We start from the raw sequence: 17,225 nt of genomic DNA, 5'->3' as shown, positions 1-17,225 counted from the left end.
GACCCACTGTCCTTACATTCATCTTTTTTTTTTTTGGCCAGTCCTAGGCCGTGAACTCAGGGCCTAAGCATTGTCCCTGGCTTCTTTTTTGCTCAAGGCTAGCACTCTGCCACTTGAGCCACAGCGCCACTTCTGGCCATTTTCTGTATATGTGGTGCTGAGGAATCGAACCCAGGGCCTCATGTATACGAGGCAAGCACTCTTGCCACTAGGCCATATTCCCAGCCCCAATTTACATTCATCTTTTTAGTGCTGGCTTCAAACCATGATCCTTAGATCTCAGACTCTTGAATAGTTAGGATGGCAGGTGTGAACAATTGGTGCCTGGCTGTAAGGTGTTTTATCTCTATCTGCCTGTAAGAAATATGAATGTGAGTCACTGAGGGCAGAGAGTTGTCTTACTGATTTTCCATTTTGCATTTCACAGTATCTTGCCTGGTAAACAGAAGGTACTTGTTTTCCTGAATAAGTTAAAGATTTTCTTAAACTTTGGAGCATTTAGTCAACCCCTTCCCTTCCAAAAGCTTTTCTTTTTTTCAGGTAAAATTCTGAGTATATTTTTTGGTAAAGGCTTTCCCCTTCTCATTCTAAGCTAAAGAAAAGAACTGCAGTTGCAGGCTACGATGCAAATACTACTGGAGATAGGCAAGCCTGAGACCTTACTAAGTTGACTCTGAGGCTAGAACATGTGCTCAAGGCAGAGAAAACAACACTTGTTTGTAAGTCTTTTCAAAACAAGGCCCTTAGAACTTCCAGTGTGCCACTAGCTTGGTCTAATGGTGCAAATCTTATACATATGCTTAGGTTCTTCATTCACAACACTAAACCCCAAGACAGAAGACATGACAAAGTCAGGACAACTTCTTTCATATAGGTTTGTTTGAGATAGCAGCCAATGTGGAAAATGATGAGACTCTTTCTTCAGAACTGAGCATAATGAGGTGCCTTCCTAGATCATAGCTGTCTTTCCCCTTACCTTCCAACATCTGCAGGCAGGAAATAATCTTTGAAGATAACAGTCTGGTCTAACTCTAGTTCAGCTGGTAGGTAAGCGGATTGATGATCTTGCCACCATAGCCAGTCGGCCCCATAGCCAAGCAGCCCGCTTCCTTGAGGAAGCCCACTCTATTTTTTGGTAACATGACAGGCAACAGAGAGAAAGGGCACAAGAACTAGGACATATGCTAGAAATACTTCCTGAGAGGGCAGTTTCATGAATGAGATCTTCTAGGCAAATGACATCAAATTTCCCCAGGTCCTCTTGATCACAATATTGTCTGTTAGAAGGATGATCTTATTTTAAACCTTGCTTGTCTGTGTTTCAGGATGAGTTCTCTGACAGACTTGGTTGCATAAAGTTCCATTGTACACAACACTTTGTTATGGGGATTGACTTTGACAAAGACACCACTAAACAGTTTCTTCAGATGAAGTCATGCAGTGGGCCTCTACACCAGTAAATTTACCCCAACAATTCTTTCAATGAGTATAACAAAGGCCAAGGTACATTTATCAGGAACTTCTAAAGCATGAGGTTTCTTGACCAGAAGAGGTCTGCTGTCTCTAGGAATCATGTAGAAAAGATTCCAGTCACTTAAACCTGAGTGGCTTTTAATTTCCTCTCCTTTGTCAAAAGTGTTTTGCTTTGCTTCAGTGGCTTTGAGGGCATGATAAACTTTCCTCTTTTTTTCTGGAACCAAAGGGATGCTTTTTCTTTCCCTTTTTCCATCTTTCTTGGGTGACAGTTGCTTCTATCCTGCTTTTTTTTTTTTTGGCCAGTACAGGGCCTTGGACTCAGGGCCTGAGCACTGTCCCTGGCTTCTTCCCGCTCAAGGCTAGCACTCTGCCACTTGAGCCACAGCGCCGCTTCTGGCCGTTTTCTGTATATGTGGTGCTGGGGAATCGAACCTAGGGCCTCGTGTATCCGAGGCAGGCACTCTTGCCACTAGGCTATATCCCCAGCCCTCTACCCTGCTTTTTTGAGACTAGGAAGAATTGAATACGTTACAATGGTGGCCTCCAGGGAAAGTTGGATATTTGTTTTGTGTATTGGTTAGCAATGTAATTAATTAAGGTCCTGAGTTTTATTTTATTTTGCCAATCCTGGGGCTTGAACTCAGGTCCTGAGCACTGTCCTGGCTTCTTTTTTGCTCAAGGCTAGCAGCCTATCACTTGAGCCACAGTGCAACTTCTGGTCTTTTCTATATATGTGGTGCTGAAGAATCAAACCCACAGTTTCATGTACACAAGGCAGGCACTCTCATCACTAGGCCATATTGCCAGTCCCATGGTCCTGAGTTTTTTTGTTTTTTTTTGGCTGGTCCTGGGGCTTGGACTCAGGGCCTGAGCACTGTCCCTGGCTTCTTTTTGCTCAAGGCTAGCACTCTGCCACTTGGGCCACAGCGCCACTTCTGGCTGTTTTCTGTATATGTGGTGCTGGGGAATCGAACCCAGGGCCTCATGTATACGAGGCAAGCTCTCTTGCCACTAGGCCATATCCCCAGCCCACAAGAAGGTAAATTCTTTTTTTTTTTTGCCAGTCCTGGGCTTGGACTCAGGGCCTGAGCACTGTCCCTGGCCTCTTTTTGCTCAAGGCTAGCACTCTGCCACTTGAGCCACAGCGCCACTTCTGGCCATTTTCTGTATATGTAGTGCTGGGGAATCGAACCCAGGGCCTCATGTATACGAGGCAAGCTCTCTTGCCACTAGGCCATATCCCCAGCCCACAAGAAGGTAAATTCTTTTTTTTTTTGGCCAGTCCTGGGCTTGGACTCAGGGCCTGAGCACTGTCCCTGGCCTCTTTTTGCTCAAGGCTAGCACTCTGCCACTTGAGCCACAGCGCCACTTCTGGCCATTTTCTGTATATGTGGTGCTGGGGAATCGAACCCAGGGCCTCATGTATACGAGGCAAGCACTCTAGGCCATACCCCCAGCCCCAGGTCCTGAGTTTTAATGATGGAATGTCCAAGTGAAAAACTGGAAGGCAAGATGGTTAGAGGGTAATCCTTTTGACTCCTATTGTAGTTTTTCTCTTAGGTGCTCTCAAGGTGCATCCATGTGGTATAAATGACATGTGTGTGGACTCTTCCCCTTCACTTTTGCCACTGTGTTGTGAACTCAGGGCATCATCCCTGCAACCACACTCTAGCCTGCTTTTACAATTTTTTTTGTCTATATGTTTTTTCATTTTTCACCAGATAGTTAATGAATGTTTGTAAAGTCTAAATAAGGGGAGCTGTAAGAATGTGGTAACCTAACCTTGGGGAGAGTTGGTTGAAAATCCTTATACTTGGAGGATGAATTAGAATTTAGTTATACATTAGGATGATAAATTCTTATATGTGCATAAAAAGCTGATGGTCGATACAGTAAAGATAGGAAGCCTTTAATTGCTTTCCCCTCTTAAGTAGATAACAAGTTCTTGTAAATATCAAAGTAGTACATTGCTTATTATATAGCAAATTGGAAAATACAGAAAACTATATTGAAATTTAAAGTCCTACCCTCAGAGGTAATTGTGCCTTCCATTATTTTTTTTAGTGCTGATCTGGGGCTTGAACTTAGATTTTATTTTTTATTTATTTATTTATTTATTTATTTTAATTTTTTTTTTTTTTGGCCAGTCCTGGGCCTTGGACTCAGGGCCTGAGCACTGTCCCTGGCTTCTTCCCGCTCAAGGCTAGCACTCTGCCACTTGAGCCACAGCGCCGCTTCTGGCCGTTTTCTGTATATGTGGTGCTGGGGAATCGAACCTAGGGCCTCGTGTATCCGAGGCAGGCACTCTTGCCACTAGGCTATATCCCCAGCCCCAGATTTTATTTTTTGTTCAAGGCTAACACTCAGCTACGAGCCACAGCTCCATTTCTGGCTTTTTGTGGTTAGTTGGAGATAATCGTCTCACAGAATTTCCTGTTTGGGCTGACTTTGAATCATGATCTTCAGACCTCAGCCTCTTGAGAAGCTAGGATTACAGGTGTGAACCACCAGTGCCTAGCCAGGACTGTAATTTTTAATGTGTTTTATGAATTTGATGAAAATGTCTTCCCCTAGTAAACTAAGCTTTTCAAGAACAGAGAGCATGGTTGTCTTTGTATCATGCATGGGACTCCTTTCCTTCAGAAATGTTTGAAGCTGGTGAAAGTGGCTCATGCCTGTAATGCTTTCTGCTGAGGAGGCTGACATTTCTGAATTGCATTTCAAAGCTAGCCCTAGAGGAAATTTTTTTTTTTTTTTTTTTTTTTTTTGCCAGTCCTGGGGGCTTGAACTGAGGGTCTGGGCCCTGTCCCTGAGCTTCTTTTTGCTCAAGGCTTGCACCCTACCACTTGAGCCACAGCGCCACTTCCGGCCTTTTCTGTATGTGTTGTCCGGAGGAATCCAACCCGGAGCTTCAAGGATGCTAAGCTAGCACTCTACTACTAAGCCACATTCCCAGCCCTTCTTCGAGGAAATTCTTGAGACTTATCTACAATTAACTCCCCCAAAAACCGAAGTGGAGCCATGACTCAAAGTGGTAGAGTACTACCTTGCCTTGAGCACAAAAAGCTTAGGGACAGAGCTCAGGCCTTGAGTTGAAGCACTATAACTGGGGGAAAATTTTTTTTTGAGCACCCCAAGGCATCATGATTATGTACTGGGGATATATAAATAGGTCAGGGAAAGACAATATCTGGAAAAGAAATACACTACTATTTAAATAAAACATGATTAATCTTGCTTGGGTGTCAGAAAAGCCTTTCCCAGATTTTAAGTGTTGATAATCTGAATGATAAAACCATTTTTGTAGTGAAAGAGCATTCCAAATTAGAGGAATAATGCCAGGACTCAAAAGTGTAGGGATCAGGGGGATGGGAATATGGCCTAGTGGCAAGACTGCTTACCTCGTACACATGAAGTCCTTGGTTTGATTCCTCAGCACCATATATAAAGAAAATGGCCAGCGGGGGCGCTGTGACTCAGGTGTCAGAGTGCTAGCCTTGAGCAAAGGGAGGCCAGGGACAGTGCTCCGGCCCTGAGTTCAAGGCCCAGAACTGGCAAAAAAAAACAACTTTAAAAAGTGTAGGGATCAGTCAGATGTTGGTGGCTTATGCCTGCAATCATAGCTACTCAGGAGGCTGAGATCTGAGGATCGAGTTTCAAAGCCAGCTCGGGCTAGAAATTCCATAAGACATTTATCTGTAATTAACCACCAGAAAATCAGTAGTAGAGCTCTGGCTCTAGCAATGGGCTGGGAATGTGGCTCAGGCCCTGGGTTCAAGCCCCAAGACTGGCAAAAAAAAAAAAAAAGTGGTGGAACACTGGCACATACTCTGCCACTTTGAGCCACAGCTTCACTTCCAGTTTTCTGGAGGTTAATTGGGGACAGTCTTACACAGACTTTCCTACCCTGGCTGGCTTCCAATCATGATCCTCAGATCTCAGCTGCCTGAGTAGCTAGGATTACTGGTGTGAGCCACCAATGCCCATCTAGCTTTCACGCTTTTTGGTGGTTAATTGGAGAATAAAAATCTCACAGCTTTTTCTGTAGGTCTGGTTTTGCTCCCAGATCCTCAGATCTCAGCTTCTTAAGGATTGTAATCTTAAGAATTACAGTCCTGAGTCACTGGTATTGGATTGTTTTTTGGGGGGGGGTGGTTAATTGGAAATGAGTCCCATAGACTTTCTTCCCATGGCTGTCTTTGAACTGCATCCTCAGATATGAGCCTCCCTGGAGGCTCTTGTTTTTTTTCTTTTGCAACTAATGGTGCTAATTTCTGAGATAGAGTGCGGGGGAGCAAGATTTGAAGTATGTTAAGCAGCAAAAATTTTACTTTGTCACTTTTACGTTTTAAAGTTGGAGAAATGGGCTGGGAATGTGGCTTAGTAGTAGAGTGCTTGCTAGCATGCATGAAGCCCTGGGTCTGATTCTTCAGTACCACATAAACAGAAAAAGCAGGAAGTGGAGCTGTGGCTCAAGTGGTAGGGTGCTAGCATTGAACAAAAGAAGCTCAGGGACAATGCCTAAGACTGGCAAAAAAAAAAAAAATCAGTAAATGAAGTTGGGGAAGTAAGTGGTTGACTCTGAGACTGGAGAACTTAGGAGAAATTGTTTAGAAAAAGAAGTATTCTATGGTGAAGTTTTTTTTTTTTCCTTTTCTGAGCCCCTTGTACATTTTGAAGTTGGCCTTAGAGGAACCAACAGAAGACTTAAGAGTGTGCTATTTATTAGTTATATTAGGAAAATCTGAAGTGTATGTGTTTGATGTTATTGAAGCCAAGAGAAGGAAAGTAGTCTGTTGTTAGACTGCTGTGGAAAGTGAAAAATAATTATTGTATTTGGAACATGTTAGTCATCTTTATCCTTGACAAGAATGTTCTTATGGGAACAGAGAGGTTAAAAGTCCGGAATTAGGGGCTGGGAATGTGGCTCAGTGGTAGAGTCCTTGCCTAGTATGCATAAACCCTGAATTTGATTCCTTAGTACCACATACACAGAAAAAGCTGGAAGTGGCTGGCACGTGGCTCAAGTAGTGGAGTGCTGGCCTTGAACAAAAGAAGCTTAGGGACAGTGCCCAGGCCCTGAGTTCAAGCTCCACAGAGAGCACAAAAGTCTGGAGTTAGCGTGCCCGTGTCTCATAACTGTAATTCTAGCTGCTGTGAGGCTAATATCTGAGGATCATCTCAAGCCAGTTGTGTTGCCAAGTCTGAGAGATTCATACCACCAGTAAACTAGGAAAAAGTCACAAGTGAAGGAGTGGTACAACTGGTAGAACACCAGCCTTGAGCAAAATAGCCAAGCAGTAGTATGAAGCCCTGAGTTCAAGTCCTAGTAGTATTGGCACAAGAAAATAAAATATAAATATTAAAGGGGGAAATTGATTGGGACACATTATGTATATGTGTGAGAATGTCACAGTGAAACCTCTTTACTTCCTCTATCCCTCCCCTTCCCATTTTTGTTGGCGAGTCATAGTGAAAGAGGGTTGTGCTACAGAAGAGAATGAAAAGTTGGGCTCTGGATCTTTTTTTTTTTTTTTGGCCAGTCCTGGGGCTTGGACTGAGGGCCTGTGCACTGTCATCCCTGGCTTCTTTTTGCTCAAGGCTAGCACTCTGCCACTTGAGCCACAGCGCCACTTCTGGCCGTTTTCTATATATGTGGTGCTGGGGAATGGAACCCAGGGCTTCATGTATATGAGGCACTCTGGCCAGTAGGCCACGTTCCCAGCCCCGGGCTCTGGATCTTCTTATGCCTGTAATCCTAGCTGCTCAGGAGGCTGAGATCTGAGGATATGGGATCAATGCCAGATTGGGCATGGAACTCCATGAAACTCTTTTTACTCAAGGCTGGCACTCTGTCACTTGAGCCACACCTCCACTTCAATTCTGAGTTGTTGTTGTTTTTTGTTTTTTTGCCAGTCCTGGGCCTTGGACTCAGGGCCTGAGCACTGTCCCTGGCTTCTTTTTGCTCAAGGCTAGCACTCTACCACTTGAGCCACAGCGCCACTTCTGGCCATTTTCTATATATGTGGTGTTGGGGAATAGAACCCTGCGCTTCAGTGTATGTGAGGCAAGCACTCTTGCCACTAGGCCATATTCCCAGCCCTTAATTATTGTTGTTGTTGTTTGTGCTAGTCCTGGAGCTTGCACTCAGGGCCCTGGCACTGTTCCTGAGCTTCTTTCGCTTAGCACTAGCACTCTACTGCTTGAATCCACTTGGAATTGAACCTGGGGCTTCATGCATGTGCTAGTCAAGCAGACTACCACTAAGCCATATTCCTAGCCCCATGAAACCCTTATCTCAAAAAAAAAAAAAAAAAAAAAGAAACCCAGCCAGGCACTGGTAGGTAGCTCATGGTTATAATTCTTGCTACTCAGAAGGCTGAGACCTGAGGATTGCAGTTCAAAGCCAGCCCATGCAGGAAAGACTCATCTCCAATTAGCCACTAGAAAACCAGTAGTGGCACTGTGGCTCAATGGTAGAGTGCTAGCCTTGAGCAAAAAGAAGCCAGGGACAGTGCTCAGGCCATGAGTCCAAGGCCCAGCACTGCCCCCCCCCCCAAAAAAAAAAAGCTACCAAGGAACTGTGGCTCTAATGGTAGAGTGCCAGCCTTGAGTGAAAAAGCTAAGCACCATTTCCCAGTACCTGCACTCCCCCACAAACAAAAAGTGATTGGCATGGTTGCTTGGGGAATTAAAGTGGCAAATAGGTTAACTCTGTTAAGGAGTTTTACTTTAATAGGGGAACAGAGAAGAGAGACCATAGCTGGAGAACACTGGTTAAGAAAGGGAGTCTAAGAAAACTTCGGTAGATATTATGGTTTTGATGTGTTGATAGGCAGGAGACATTGATTATACTAGGGAGTAATTACAAAGTCCTTTTTAAAAAAATAAAGCTTCCCCCACCCCCAAAGGTGCAAAGTCCTTGACTGGAGGGGGAGTGGCATTCATAGAGTGGAGGGATTAATCTTTTTTTTGTTTTGTTTTGTTTTTGCCAGTCCTAGGCTTGAACTCAGGGCCTGAGTACTGTCCTTGGCTTCTTTTTGCTCAAGGCTAGCACTCTACCACTTGAGTCACAGCGCCATTTCCAGCTTTTTCTGTTTTTTGTGGTACTGAGGAATCGGACCAGGGCTCATGTATACAAGGCAAGCACTTTACCACTAGGCCATATTCCCAGCCCCGGAGGGATTAATCTTTAATAGGAACAGAGACGGTTGTGTTAAACTTCCATTTGGGATTTGTGGTCTTTACTTAACATGAGACCAATTAATGATGGTTGTGTGTTTTCCTCTAGCTTTGGTGCTTGGGGCCAACACAGGAAGAAGTTGTTTGGTTTTTTTTTGTTGTTGTTTTTTTCAAGTTAATTGGGAAGTGAGTTTAACTAGCTTTGGGGTTTTATGTCATGAAGGAAGAAAACATCAGGCTATTATATATTGTAAGAGTATGAGTGTTAACAAATGTCTGTGGAATCTAAACTGAATAACTAGGGAAGTAAGGACATTACAAATGGTTGATAAGGAGATTCAGGTGACAGTAGGGACTTAACAGTTCTAAATGTTAGGTTTGAAATATGACAAGAAATGGACTCACTACCTTATACCCTCTCTGTACATCAGCTTGTCAATACAATTTAATTTAAAAATGCAGTTAGGCAATTTCACCAGTGTATAGCCATTACAGCCTAGATGGCGCAGCTGACTAAAAGTTTAAGCTATATAAATACATGCATATTGCTATAAAAAATAAATAAATGTTAGGTTTGGGGTACTTTAACTTTATTCAAGGAAGTTAGGAATCTGGAACATTTGAAATAATTTTTTGAGAAGATATGGTTTTAGATGATAACAAAACGATATTCATTTATTCATTTATTTATTTATTTATTTTTGCCAGTCCTGGTGCTTGAACTCAGGGCCGGGCTTCTTTTTGCTCAAGGCTAGCACTCTACCACTTGAGCCACAGCACCATTTCTGGCCTTTTCTGTATATGTGGTGCTGAGGAATCGAACTCAGGGCTTCATGTATATAAGGCAAGCACTCTACCACTAGGCCATATTCCCAGCCCCTATATTTTATTTATTTTTGCCAGTCCTGGGGCTTGGACTCAGGGCCTGGACACTGTCCCTGGCTAGCACTCTACCTCTTGAGCCACAGTGCCACTTCTGGCTTTTTCTATATATGTGGTACAGAGGAATCGAACCCAGGGCTTTCATGTATGTGAAGCAAGCACTCTACCACTAGGCCATATTCCCAGGCCCTATATTTTATTTTTTAAATGCTAGTCCTGGAGTATCAACTCAGAGCCTGGGCACTGTCCCTGAGCTTTTTTGCTCAAGACTAGTGTTTTACCACTGAAACCACAGTTCTGGGTTTTTGATGGTTAATTGGAGAAAGGAGTCACAGACTTTTCTACCTATGGTTTGTGATCCTCAAATTTCAGCTTCTTGACTAGGATCACAGGTATGAGCCACTAGTACTCTGCCACCATTAATTTGATGAAGAATTTAAAGCATATAAACACATGCCAAACTAAAATTTATTTAATGATCTTAAAATGCTTATAGTATTTCTGAATGTTGTGGTTTGTCTCAAGGCCTCATGTCTCACTTTTTCTGCTCAAGGCTAGCACTCTACCACTTGAGCAATAGTGCCACTTAACTTTCCTTCATAGTTAGGCTTTAAATGCTGATTCTCAGATCTCAGCCTACTGAGTAGCTAGAATTATTGAGGTGAGCCACTGGTGCCCAGCTACATTGTGAATTTCCAAAACTCTTGTCTTGCAAAACTAGGACTGTACTACATACCCTTATGATTGGCAGGTGTCATTGACTACTGTAGATACTTCATTTTTTAAATGGAATCATGAAGTATTTTTAGTAATTATTAACATAAGATCCTCAAGGTTCACTCCATGTGTCAGATTTTCTTTTTTTCCACATTATGTTCATTTATTTAGCTATCAGTGGACACTTGGATTGCTTCTATCTTTTAGCTATTGTAAATAGTGTGGATAGACAATTATCTCTTAGACATTGCTTTAGTTGTTTTGAGTATATACTCTGAAGTAGAATTTCTGGATCCTATAATTGTTTGCATTTCTTTGATGAAACATAGTTTTTACATGGAGGTCACATTTTACACCTCTGAACAATTTATTACAAAGGTATCATTTTATTTACTTTAACACTTGTTATTTTCTTTCTTTTTTTTGTAATGGACATCCCAGTGGTGGGAGATAGCTTCATTTTGTGTATTTTTTTTTTCTGGTAGGTCACAGGGATTGGACTCTGGGCACTGTCCCTAAGCTCTTCAGCTCAAGGCGAGTGCTCTCTGCTACTTGGAGCCACAGCGCCACTTTGGCACCATTTCAGGTTTTCTAGTGATTAACTAGAGATAAGAGTCTCATGGAATTTCTTTTCTGGGCTGGCTTTGAACCATGATCCTTAGATCTCAGCCTCCTGAGTGGCTAGGATTATAGGCATGAACTACCAGCATCCAGCTTTTCCTGGGTTTTAAAAAGAATTTTTTGTTATTTTGGGGTCTTACTATATTTATTCATACGTTTGTTTTGTTTCTTTGTTGTGCTGGTGCTTGAGCTTCTGTTTTTACCTGGCATTTTTGTTCAAGGCCAGTGCTGTAACTATAACACTTGAGCTACAGTTCCACTTTTGGCTTTTCCTTGCTAAATGGAGATAAGTCTCTTAAGATTTGTCTCACTTCACTTTCTTTGTTTATTTGTTTTTTTTGTTGCCAGTCCTGGGCCCTGGACTCAGGGCCTGAGCACTGTTCCTGGTTTCTTTTGCTCAAGGCTAGCACTCTACCACTTGAGCCGCAGTGCCACTTCAGCCTTTTCAGTTTATGTGATGCTGAGGAATTGAACCTAGGGCTTCATGCGTGGTAGGCAAGCACTCTACTGCTAAGCCACGTTCCTAGCCCGAGTTCACTTTCTTGTACCTAATAGACCTTAGTATTTACTGAAAATAATTTTGATGATACTATTTTTCTCAGAGAATTGATCTTGGAATATAGTGGAATTGTTTTATTTCTTAGTATATTGGAGATTGAAGCCGGGTCCTCCAGTGTGCTAATAAAAGCACCACTGAATACATTCTTTGCCACTGAATTACACCTCTGGCCTTGGAACTGTATTAAAATGTGAACTATTTCTCATCAGCACTGGTGCTGCTCATTTATTGGCCCTCATTCAAACTATCTTCAAGATTGTATACAAGTGTGTATGTATGTGTATATATATGTCATAGTGTAAAGTAGTCGGAATTTATTTACTTATAGTATAGCCTTTATTCATCTTTTTTATTTTTATGCATTTTATATATTTAAATTTTTTATTGCTATAAAAGTGATGTACAGAGGGGTTACAATTAATTATATTGTCAAGTAAAGAATATATTTTGGGGGGCTGGGAATATGGCCTAATGGCAAGAGTGCTTGCCTCATATACATGAAGCCCTGGGTTTGATTCCTCAGCACCACATATATAGCAAAGGCCAGAAGTGGCTCAAATGGCAAAGTGCTAGCCTTGAGCAAAAAGAAGCCAGGGACAGTGCTCAGGCCCTGAGTCCAAGCCCCAGGACGGGCCAAAAAAAAACAAACAAACCACAAAACATTTTTTTTTGACAGTTTTAGCCCTTTTCTTGCTCCCAGTTTTTTTCCTCCCATCCCTACCCACAAAGTTGTAAAGTTCATTTTCCACAGTGTCTAGTGAGTACCTATTCTGCAGTTGTTCACTCTTTGTCTCTCCATTTCTGTGCTTCCCCTTCCCCTCCCAAGGACAGATAAGTGAACAAACAAGACAAAAAGAAACCAAAAACAGCAATAGAAAAATTCTCTTATTTCTGTTTCCTGAAGTTCATTTTGATGAATATTATTTTATATGATCAGATGCACATAGATAGGCATTGCATCTTTGTGTTCCTCTTCTTAGAATATCCTCCTTGGGTCTCACTGTGTGTGAATGCCTAGATTCCTGAATTTTATGATTATATAAATGCTTTTTGATCCAGTTGATCAAAAGGAAAAAAAAGTGGCTGTGGTGTTGAACTGAGATTTATTTTAAAAAGACCAACAAAAACCAGCTTTGTGGCTATATCTTCATAGAAGTTGTAATGCCACACTGGGTGCCGGTAGCTCATGTCTGTAATCTTCACTACTCAGTAAAAGCTGGAAGTAGTGCTGTAGCTTAAGTAGATGCTAGCCTTCAGCACAGAGAGGCTCAGAGACAGCACCTAAGCCCAGAGTTCCAGTCCAAGCCCCAGACTGGCAAAAAAAAAAAGTTATGATGCCACAATAACACAGTTGTTCAAGGTTTTCCTCAAAAGCCTCTTTGGTTATTAAAAATCATTAAAACGAGGGCTGGGTATATATATGGCTTAGCCTCGGTAGAGTGCTTGCCTTGCATGCATGAAGCCCTAGGTTCGATTCCTTACTACCACATAAACAGAAAAAGCCAGAAGTGGTGCTGTGGCTCAAGTGGTAGAGTGCTAGCCTTGAGCAAAAAGAAGCCAGAGAGAGTGCTCAGGCCCTGAGTCCAAGCCCCAGAACTGGCAAAAAAAAAAACCCAAAACAAATCATTAAAATGAGTAACATGTTATTTAATATTAGTTCTGGCAAGAAAGTGAGAAATAAAATTGATAAACTATAGCTTTAAAAAATCAAAGTTTTTTTTTTTTAAGGTTTATATTGATAATACCTTGGGGGCTGGGAATGTGGCTTAATGGTAGAGTGCTTTCCTGGGTTTGATTCTTCAGCACCACATAAACAGAAAATGCCGGAAGTGGCACTGTGGCTTAAGAGGTAGAGTGCTAGCCTTGAGCAAAAGAAGCCATGGGCAGTACTCAGGCCCTGAGTCCAAGCCCCAGGACTGGGAGGAAAAAAAAAGATAATGCACTGGGTAACTTTTCAACTTCTGTTTAAGAGACATTTAATTTCAAGACAATTATTCACATAGTAATAAGCTTGAGATCTTGATGTTAGGTGACATATCCAAGTTAATAACACAAGCAAGTGACAGAGGTAGAATTGAGCTCACATCTGTACCATAGACTATACCTTTCCTAATTCTCTGGCTTATGTTTCTGAGACGTTTAAGCTGAGGTTTTATGCTAGGTTTTGTCAGTAGAAGTATTAGTTTTACAAATACTTGTTAAATCAAAATGTGGAGGTTAAAGTTTAATTGCTATTTGATAGAAAATTGAGCTGTGAAAAATCCTTATGTTTGACTATTTTATTTTTAGTATTAGAGACTCTACTGTAGACAATGTGTAGGATGTATTTATAATGTCATTTGTCATGATGGTGATACTTTTTGAGCTGACTTTTATTGTTGTTGGTTGTGAGGCTTGAACTCAGGACCTGGGTGCTGTCTCTAAGCTGTTTTTTTGTTGTTGGTTGTTTTGTTTTGTTTTTGCTCAATGCTAGCACTCATCACTTTAGCCATCTCCCCATAATTGGAAATAATAGTATACCTTTCCTACCCTGACTGACTTTGTGTCGGGATTCTCAAATCTTAGCCTCTCAAAATAGCTAGGATTACAAGCGCCCTTGAACAATTTCACCCCTTCCATTGCTCTCTCCCAGTCTTTCCCTACTGTCCCACCCACAAGTTGTATAATTCATTTTCAACATAGTGGCTAATGAGTACTGCTTCTACATTTGTTCTGCCTTGTCCCTTCATTTCTGTGCTTCCTTTTACCCTCCCAAAGACATAAACTGTGTTGGTGATTTTTGAGGTATGGTCTCTATTTATGCCTGGATGGCTAGGGCTGTAAAAGTCCTAATTTTATCTCTGTTTCTAGGAAGAACAAGCATGCACCACTGTGTCTAGTCTTGTTGAGACTTTGTGAACATCTAGAACTGGCCTCATACCATGATCCCCTGAGTACTTAGGATTACAGGTTCAAACCACTATTCCTTGCCCTAAATGGCTTTTTTTTTGGTTGGTTGGTTGGTTGGTTGTGGTCCTTGAACTCTACTTACCGATTTCTGGTGGTTAATTGGAGATGAGTCTTTTTTTTTTTTTTTTGCCAGTCCTGGGCCTTGGACTCAGGGCCTGAGCACTGTCTCTGGCTATCTTTTTGCTCAAGGCTAGCACTCTGCCACTTGAGCCACAGTGCCCCTTCGGTCGTTTTCTGTATACGGGTGCTGGGGAATCAAACCTAGGGCTTCATGTATGGGAGGCAAGCTCTCTTGCCACTAGGCCATATCCCCAGCCCCGAGATGAGAGTCTTATGGACTTCAAAGCTCTATCAGGCATCAAACCATGATCCTCAGATCTTCCTGGGTAGCTAGGGTTACAGGCATGAGTCACCAGCACCCAGCTGCTAAATGTTTTTTGTTCTTTTTAGTTACTACCTATACTTCACAGTACACATTTTAACCTTCCCAATGATGAAAATTATCATTCTACTCTACAGAGCTTAGGAAGTCTATGAACTTTAACAATAAAACCATTACTTCCATTTTTGGGTGATATGTACATTACTTTCCTTTTGTTTAGTAACATCTTTCCCTCTCTCTTCTCTCTTTCCCATCCCCACCTGTGAGTTGGTTAGTTCCTTAGTTTACTTTCATCAATGTCTGATGTAGCTGATGGTTCCCTCTGCTATATTATTATCATTATTATTATTATTATTATTATTATTATTATTATTATTATTATTATCAGCAGCAGCAGCTACTTTCCATTTTGTGCCCTCCTCCCAGCTTCCCTGAGGTGTGCTGGTGTATATCCTATATATGAGGTAGGGAATATAGAGTCATCTACAAGTAATAGGACATTTTCAGGTGGGGGCCTTTCTTTCCTTATCTTTGGGGTTCTAAGAAGTGCTTGGGTCTTGTTATTTTGGTGCTTTTCTTCCATGGCTGTCCTCTTTTGTTTTTACTGTATTTTGGTATTTTGAGTCTTGTTTACTTCTGTTGTATCTCATTGAATTTTAGATCTAGGGAGACCATACACCCTTTGTCTCTGTTCTTGGCTTATCTCAACATGATTAGTGCTAGTTCCATCCATTCCCCAGCAAATGCCATTATTTTATGTTTTCTAATGGCATTTTAAAATTCCATTGTATATAGGTATTACATTTTTTGAATCCACTTATCTGTAGTGGGATGTCTGGGTTGTTTCCATATCTTGGCTCTTGTGAACAGTGCAGCAGTGAACATTGAGGTGCAGGTGTCCTTGTATACCATATTCTGGTTCCTGTTGCTCAGGATAGATGCCTCGGAGTGAGTGGTATGGCTGGGTCATAGGGTATGTCTATGTTTAGCTTTTTGTAATCTCCAGACTTTTCCAGAGTGGTTGTACTAGTTTACATTCCCACTAGCTGTGTAGTAGGTAGGGTTCCTCATTCTTGGCATCCTCTCCAGCATTTGTTGTTGTCTGAATTCAGAATATAGGCCATTCTGACTGGGGGAAGGTGGTATCTCAGGGTTGTTTTTGTTTGGCTTTGTTTTTGCCAGTCCTGGGGCTTGAACTCAGGGCCTGAGCACTGTCCCTGGCTTCTTTTTACTCAAGGCTAGCACTCTGCCACTTGAGCCACAGTGCCACTTCCGGCTTTTTCTATATATATGGTGCTGAGGAATCGAACCCAGGGGTTCATGTATACGAAATGAGCACTTCACCACTAGGCCATATTCCAAGCACCTCAGGGTTGTTTTTGTTTGTGCTAAATGGTTTTTATTTTTTATTTTTTGGCCAGTCCTGGGGCTTGAACTCAGGGCCTGAGCACTGTCCCTGGCTTCTTTTTGCTCAAGGCTAGCACTCTGCCACTTGAGCCACAGCGCCACTTCTGGCCATTTTCTGTATATGTGGTGCTGGGGAATCGAACCTAGGGCTTCGTGTATCCGAGGCAGGCACTCTTGCCACTAGGCCATATCCCCAGCCCCTCTAAATGGTTTTTAATAACCAAAAATTTTCTGATGGTGTGGACAGAACTCCAAAGAGCTTGGGGATATAGCATTTTAATGACCAGTTATATGGGAATATATCTATCACTTTTGCATCTAATGTACATGTGGTCAAACATAAAATAAGTTCTCTACTATTTCTCTAATAAATTCCTGTAAAGTTGGGCTGAAGGCATCTCAAGTGTTACAGTTGCTTGTCTAAGCAAGTAAGAGGCACTGAGTTCAAACCCCAGGACCAGAAAAATGTCTTTAAAAATGAGATTTTTCCGTATGGCCAACAATATTATAGTATTGTTCAAAGTGGGATATTTTATGAAAAAAATTCAAAGCTAAAATTTCCTTTTAAATATTAAAACTTGGCTAATTTTTAGTATAGTAGATAAACATGAAAAAGGGCTTTCAAAATTTTTATAGATAATATTTTAAAACAGGCTTTTTTCTTGCTGATATAACTAACATTTATTTTCTGTTTATTTTTAAGACGAGCAAAAATCAAATTAAAGTAGATCTTGTAGATGAGAATTTTACAGAATTAAGAGGAGAAATAGCAGGACCTCCAGACACACCATATGAAGGCAAGTACTTTTTTTTGTATCAAAATATTGTGCGTATTAGAAAGTATCTAGAATATTAAATCAAAATAATTTTGAGCATCTTTAAACTACATGAAGGGTGACTTAGAATGTACTATAGTTTTAAAAAACTAATACATTAAGACACCTAGACTGAACTAATTTTTCTTACTGAATTTTAGCTAATATATTTTCTTTCCCCAAAATAGATTTGGTAAAGCCAAGCTATAGGTTATGTCATATAGGTTAAAATTTA

General features: G+C 41.4%; 1 protein-coding gene and 1 pseudogene across 2 annotated transcripts in view; one reads left to right on the top strand and one right to left on the bottom strand.

Annotated features, from left to right (window-relative positions):
• The window catches only part of Ube2k (ubiquitin conjugating enzyme E2 K), a 48,409-nt gene that overhangs the window by 7,204 nt on the left and 23,980 nt on the right, over positions 1-17,225 (top strand). Inside the window, exon 2 of one of the 2 annotated variants that reach the window (XM_048364302.1) lies at positions 16,879-16,972. The exons of the other annotated variant lie outside the window; for it this stretch is intronic. Within the exon in view, the coding sequence (XP_048220259.1) occupies positions 16,879-16,972 (94 nt within the window). The remainder of the gene's footprint in view (positions 1-16,878; positions 16,973-17,225) is intronic. 2 annotated transcript variants of the gene reach the window in all.
• Positions 1,032-8,424, bottom strand: LOC125364989 (annotated as a pseudogene).

The sequence above is a fragment of the Perognathus longimembris genome, chromosome 16, assembly GCF_023159225.1.
Source record: "Perognathus longimembris pacificus isolate PPM17 chromosome 16, ASM2315922v1, whole genome shotgun sequence".
Taxonomy (NCBI): Eukaryota; Metazoa; Chordata; class Mammalia; order Rodentia; family Heteromyidae; genus Perognathus; species Perognathus longimembris.
The sequence above is the reverse complement of the archived record's forward strand: the minus strand, read 5'-3'. Positions and strand labels throughout refer to the sequence as shown.